This window comes from Oratosquilla oratoria, chromosome 4, assembly GCF_046742065.1.
Source record: "Oratosquilla oratoria isolate Oo_2021 chromosome 4, ASM4674206v1, whole genome shotgun sequence".
NCBI classification, from domain to species: Eukaryota; Metazoa; Arthropoda; class Malacostraca; order Stomatopoda; family Squillidae; genus Oratosquilla; species Oratosquilla oratoria.
In genome coordinates this window covers 75987369-75994868 of record NC_134780.1, presented here as the reverse complement: position 1 = coordinate 75994868, position 7500 = coordinate 75987369, and the positions used below count along the sequence as shown (strand labels likewise).

The 7500-nt window shown below is 36.4% G+C and overlaps 1 protein-coding gene across 1 annotated transcript in view; it reads right to left on the bottom strand.

Annotated features, from left to right (window-relative positions):
- Rop (Syntaxin-binding protein Rop) overlaps window positions 1-6489 on the bottom strand; it is a 59184-nt gene extending 52695 nt beyond the window's left edge. The window contains exon 1 of the mRNA XM_076184350.1: window positions 6270-6489. Within this exon, the coding sequence (XP_076040465.1) occupies window positions 6270-6297 (28 nt within the window). The 5' untranslated portion in view covers window positions 6298-6489. The remainder of the gene's footprint in view (window positions 1-6269) is intronic.
- Window positions 6490-7500: the final 1011 nt, after the last annotated feature.

Sequence of the window (7500 nt, the reverse complement as noted above, 5' to 3'; positions counted from 1 at the left end):
ATTTCCCCAATTTCCATATTTTTATTCAGTCATTGTGCTAATGGAATATTTATTACTGATTTAACTTTTTTATATTCAATCATTGTACATCTTTATTACCGATTTCACAAAATTTCCTGGGCATAGCATTAACGTATACTAAGATTCCCAAAACTTGCTTCTATACACGAATCCTAACAATATACGATCTAGCTCAACCACCACTGTTGAATTTCAATTAACGGGTGCGTCCAACGGAAGATGACAGACAACAGAGAAGGAACCAGTCATGCTGCCCCCGGCAGAGCCGCCACGGGGGCCACAGCGCCCAGGGCACGGAAACCACACGCCTGAACACGATCGAGGAAATAAATCTCAACTCGACAAGAACTTTTAAAGCAAACGTGCTTCTTCGACATATTTAGTTTTCTTTACGTAAATTCAAACGGGAGAGCGACGCCGCAGTCTTTCTGCACGGGCTCAAAATCTGAGAAGGGGAGGGGGGCTGAGATGATGCAGAGAAAATGGCAAAGGAAGAGATTTGAATGAAAAGCAATCAACGAAATAACGCTTTGTCGAGGCGGGTCGAAGGCGTCTGGTTGGACGAAACGGATAAGACAACTGCAATAGGAAGCCGCCTTTGATCCAACACAATCTTTGTCGGTCTTAGTTTCCCCTCCCTACGCGGCGACAATGACGTCACACGCAGTGTCTGTGACAATATTCGGCGGCAGTCACGAACCACCACGGAAAAAAATTGTGATTCGATATCGGGTGCGTTGGATGCCTCACTCATCCTCCTACCATATACCCGAGCTATACCGCCAAAACGTCTATGACAATGAATGCAAGAGCTTTTGCAAGCCTTCTACCGAATTATAATTCGACCTCTACGTTTGCCCGCAGCTGCACGCATTGACATTGCACCAGTTTATCGATCAGCATTAGCTTTGCCCCCCCGAAATGGTGCTGAGGGCAGCCTCTGTGAACCACTCTCATCCATTCAGTTACCTTGGGTTTCATCTCATCCGGGGAGTGTATAGAAAACAATTGATTTGTCATATTTTTCCAGTCGCCAAGCGCGGGGAGAATCAATGCACTGTATATACTGAGAAATGCAAACCGGCTCGTCCGTGGTCAGTTGCATGAATTATTAAAGCTGCATGAAGTATTAATATGTTTAAGTCCATAGTCAGCAGAGCACAAACTTCATCATTTACTCTGCCCATTCCCTCGAATGGGGAAATCACTTCATATCCCAGTGTGCAAAGAATTATGAAAACTTTCATTTGCTTATATTTCGCTTGCCATTTTTATTTTCTATATACTGGTAACATAGTAGCCAGAGTACAGCACTGGACTTCATGATATAGGGAATTCATGTTTTCTTAGATTCCTGTCACCTGAACATTGTTACATCAAACAAAATCCAACCTTTCAGTATAGGAAACTCGTGTACACTCTCTGACTATCTTCATAAAAATGGATCATTATATATACTGTATATAAAAAAAAACCTCTCCATACACCACCAGAGAATTGGAGTCGTGAAATCATTACTGAAACCCTTCATCCAGACAACCATGAAACATGTCCAAAATCTCAGCAAACTAATATATGAACAAAAAACATAGCCAATAGATCTTACCCCTACCACAACACTGAACATGTAATGTACATCATAATATATCCTTCATGCTCATAGGGATGCCACAGAAATGAATAAAATGGTCTAGTAATAATCCAGAATAAAAACATAAAATACCCCAAGGGCCCAAGAGAAAACATCACAAGTACTTGTCTGAGATGCCCTCACCCTTGCTAATCTGAGGGCATGGGCCCTGCTTCTCACAGGTCTGGGGGCACTGGGCTCAATGCAGTTGCCATGCTGCTGTTAAATAAATGAATAACTAACCCCTTATATGAACAATCACCCTCACTTGTTAATAACCCCTCTCACATAGTGGCTATCTTTTTTTCTAATACTCTACAATTTCTCTAGATAACCATGTGGAGACTGGGTTAGGCAAGGTGTCAACAGACTCCATCCTGACCTATGTCACAAAAGGTGTGATTTGCCATAATACCTTCAGTTTTCTCCCACTATTCACATCACTGGAAATTTGTAGTGCTGCACCTCATACATCTTGCTCGACCCATGTACCTCAACTATACTATAGTATATTTCTCATTTGCATGGATTAAACTATAAAGTCTCAGAACCAATTATTCTGTCAAATAAGTTTTGATATGAAGAATCTGTTTTCAGTGTTTAAATAAATACTGACAAAACTAAAGCAGTATTTATAGCTTTTGTCAAACTTAAGTTTGCAGTCTATTACCATAGATTAATTTGGAAAACTGGAACTAAATGTTGATATGCATAGAAGTATTAAAGGTTTGCTGATATAAAAAAATTAGAAGTTTCAAGAAGAGCTTCTTCTACAGCACTATGTGCAAATTAATCATAATAGTAGCTGAACTATAAAATGGTAAAAATAGGGATAATCATCTATTGAGATGAAAATTAGTGTCATCAATTATTTCAAATTTCTAATTTTTCTCTTACTGAAGCAAATTAAAGTATGATATGTATCTGCAATATAATATTTACCATTATCTAGCAGTTTTAGAATAGACACCCAACATTACATTGCTTTAAATACTATAGATTATTATAGAGCACCCAGTAAATGAAATGGGATGAGCAAATGTTTCAGTGAGGACTGGATGATATTTTTATGTGCACCCCATTCACTGAAGTGAAAAATAATGAAAGAAGTGCACCATGGACTACTCTCCCATGTTAATCCTAGTAAACTTGGCAGGCTGGATGCTAGACTTTCAGACTATATATGACCTGCCAGGTAGAGGCTGCCTGCTCCAGCCTTAGAGGCAGGTTCTTTCTGATATTTTAGCCAGCGTGAACTCCATGCCCCCCAGAATTGCTTTTTATATTAAAAGCTTTGTATTTTGCAAAAAACAGTGGTTATATACAAGGGACTAAGGATTTCTGATGGGGTTCAGGTCTCAAAATAACTAAATATCAGAGGAAAACAAAAGTTATAAGCAAAGCTAGTGTGTGAAATTTATATCTGTCCGAAAGTATACCAAAATGTGCCACCACAATTAAAATCCTACATCTATAGTAATTAAGACACCCATAATCTGAGTTATATCTTATCATTTTCCTTGTAAGGGGAAAAAAGCCCTTGGTATATAGACAGACAGACAATCTGAGTGATACTGTAGGTATTGTGGGTTTGGAATTCAATAAGGTTAGGATACAAATTGCCAAATATTGCCCAAGATTTCCAGACTTTCAGCATTTCTTACTAAACAGAAGGATGCTTGCTAGTTGAGCAGGTTAGGCTGTCACTAAATTTGTGTTTTGGAGGTCAGGAGTCAAAGCAGTTTGAGTCCTGCCTACCCATAAGCGAGTTCGTAATAAGGGCATACTACAATATTTTCATGGTTTCAGAAAATTCCTAGTATAAGAGTTTGCGACATCAAACTAGAAAATTGATCTAATATAGCAAAAAACCACTGAATTTTTAACATGTTAGAACACAACTATTGCTGCTAATGTTCTCAATGTACTTTCCCCAGTAAGTTTAGTTAGGTTAGGATAACAAATGCCAAATATTTATCAAGATTTGCAGATTACTATATTATCAATAATTCTACTGATCAAATGCTTACAAAGAGATACTTTTTTATACTGACTGTATTTTTCATCTTCCTGTTTATTTTTTCTTGCACACACACTGCCATAGCAGTATTGCCATAAACATTTCGTGTGTTAACAATGATACCTTACCCCATCCAAACAGCTTATCAAATATCATTCCACTATGAAAAATAGCAGACCGAGATTACCCACCAGGCATCGAGATACTAAGAAAAGTTTACCAATTAAAAATTGACATATGGGGAAAAAAAAATCATCAAACATAAAACAATTAATGTGTCATTTGTCTTGCTACATAAAGCTTGCTTGTTTATTGGCTTACTTTTTATCACATCTTCCCCATTCCTCTCAACCCCAATTTTCAACCAGGTTAGGGTAGGGAGCTCTATAAATGATTTTTTATGACAGAAACATGGGAATGTAAGCTTATGTTAAATTTCCTTGCTTGCAGATGAACAAAGGTATTTTTCCAAAATGCATGGTTATTCCTAGATTTTTTAGTGTGTTTAATTCAAATCTGACCCTCAAATTTAGTGGGGAGGCCATGGGAAAGCTGGCTTTTTGGGTGGGGAAGCACAAATTTAGGGTGAAATTATATTGAAAAAGAAAACCACTGGTTAAAGCTATGCTTTGTCCACTTCAGTATGATGACACCTATGTAGATGTCACGAGGCGTGACAGGGTACACGAGACGCTGTTGTCGACGTCTTGATTATATGTTTTTTGTAGATGTATACGAGTTAACCCCCAATTCCGTGAACTGGTTTGTTCCTGCTTTCTGAGTTTACTATTACTCAGTAAAAGAGAATGAGTAATACAGCAATGACTTTGTATTTTATACTGAGGGTAGCCAATGCTGCGTGCAAGAATTTTACTCGTACTGAAGTGGTTAAGGAACTAACCTAACCAAACTTTAACTTCTATGGGGTATACATTTACTTTTGTTATTGATTTCTGACAAGAACAGATTTATAGTATGTTGACAATTTAATTTACGAGATCAATAATTCATTTTTTATCAATATATTGCTAAGTTGTGTAGTTCTAAAACAATACCACATCTGGCATTAACAAGCACTCTATTATGATATTTCTATTTTAGGTATCATTTTAGTTGTGCACATCCATGCGATATAGCATTAGAAAATTAAATATCAATTTTGTTAATTATAATACATGAACATAATATGCAATTTTCTTGGCAGAAAAAAAAGAACCTTGCTACATGCAAAATTACTAATGAATGAAGCCGCTAAGATATGGTCCAGACGCCATGCCAGTCCAGTCACTATCAGACAATGGCTTTCACGTTTTGGACCAGGTGTTCTCCAACTCTAGGTGACGTTAATAAGCGCTGTTATAAAGACAATAGGGCTTTCTTGGACTTTATGAAAGAGCATGGGGTTCTGCTGTTGTCTGTTAATTGCCCAAGGTACAATAATAATTAGGCCGTCAGCATCCATGACGACAACCTGGATCATCTTTAGAATTTGAGGTACCAAATTACTAAATATAAGTTAGGTTATGTAGGTTATTTATGTTAGGTTAGAATAGACTAATTTATCATCCTTCCATTTCTTCGACCTCGGCATTTATCAAAACAAACATAGCATATCATTCAACTGCCGTGACTTTGTTCATTAGTAAATAGGTTTTAGCAACTTTCTTGTTATTGATTTCTGCCAAGAAAATTGCATATTACGTTGATCTATTATAATTTACAAAATTAATAATTAATTTTCTATTGCTATATTGCATAGGTGTGCACAACTAAAAATTTATCCTATTTCATTCTAATCCATTAGATGAGCTTGACAGTTGATGAGAGAAATGAACTCCTATTTAACCTGTTATATGGTCAATTTTTAATTCCTTAATCTATAATAATGCACAGTGAGAATGCTACAGCATAGCCATAACACAAACATCTATAATACCCAATGTGTAACAAACCTATCATTCCCACCCTATATGAAACCTAAGGCAGAAAGACACACCAGCATTAGCTTGTGGTTTACTAAGTTCATGAAATTCCCTTGTTCCATGCATTTCTGCCAGTTAGAGGGTTTCTATGTTGGGTTAGGTACATTCACTCTTTGATTTATAACGAGTGCTGACTGAATATACATCAGAATTAAAAGTAAAATGTTGTGCAAATGATTGCCTAATTTATGTGATTAGGCTAAAGGGGATATTATTTTACCTTATTCTATAATTTCCATCATTAGACATTACTACCTCATTTCATAAATCAATTGCACATGTACCTAATAATTTGGCATTCGGCTTCTGATTCCTACTCACAATCATACGCAACAAAAGGTCACTCAAGAGAATCATGATTCTATAAACAATAGAGGAATCGATATGATAAAAGCAAATGTACTATAACCTAAATCCGCCCCTCGCCCAAATCGACTGTGGTACTTTGTTTTGCTGCCAGCAGACGACGCTGGTAGCTAGTTCAAGTCTATTACTTTAACAGGATTTATACCTATTTCTACCACCTTTCAGTGCACCCAGGTACCTCATAGTATTACTGCAATTATATGTCACATCAATTCTATGTCCCTACAAGATAAACTTTAGAAATACTTACTTTGACCGACTAAATTCTTTAGAGACATTTTGACAGATTCACAGCTAGTACTACACTAGTTCGCCAGAGGACTCGCTCAGCAATCGATAAACATTTGGCGGCACTTTTAAACGTCTGACAATGTTATCTTCTAAGCCCTTATTTCAAAATGATGAGCAAGTAGTGGATGCACTCTGCATTGTGAGTAAACGGCTGTAGCGTCTGGATTGATTTGGTACGTATTCTTCCTCCCACTCGAACTCCTACAAACGCCCACAACTTTTGCCATAGCAACGCGCAGACGCAGCACTTCTTGCCCGGAGAGAAAAGCATATTTTGTTATATTCCACAAATTGCATTGCGGTAATCATATTGCTGTAGTCATGTATGCGTTATATTCTTGAATTTCTGCAGATATAATCCTTGAGAAACTGAATTTTCATGGTAACTTTTACACACCATGTCACTGCTTATTAGACCTTTACATCGATGGCTTTGGTGCTGTCATTACCTATTTTCCATGCATCCATATGACCAGTCCCTTTTTGACTACTATTCGGAACATAACGTAAATTACTAAATTAAATCCCTGTATGAACCACAGACTACTCATTATAGAAAATGAATTTCCGTTTTCTTTGGTTCCTCTTAATCGTGTCATGAGTATGAGTCACCTAGCTATTGATTACACCATGACATGTTCTATTTTTTATTGGCACCAGTTCTTCTCTCTGAAGCAATAACTGTATAATATATTTAACAGAATTTATGTAGTTTATTCCTACAAAAATGATACCCAACTCCGCCTTTGTTTCACAAACGTCTTGCATGTTCATTTTAAATTGTCGTACTTGGAGGAAAGTATTTTTTAAAAATATTTTTCCTTCAGTGGACAGTAATATCTGGATTGATTAAATGTTATTTGTACTGTTCATTTGGCTAGAAAATACCAGATATTACATTTTCTTTATTTGTTATATGATATATATATATATATATATATATATATATATATATATATATATATATATATATATATATATATATATATATATATATATATATATATATATATTACCGTGTGGAGTTATTGACCTGTATGGTTCAGTGGTATTATGTAGCCCAATACTACTTTCTGCATGGCTGGATTGTCAGCGACTAAATAGATACTTGCCACAAAGCTGAGAAATCGTTCACGTTATTTCTTATCGTGGTTGTTGATACTGGATTACGTGACATGTAAACCCATCCA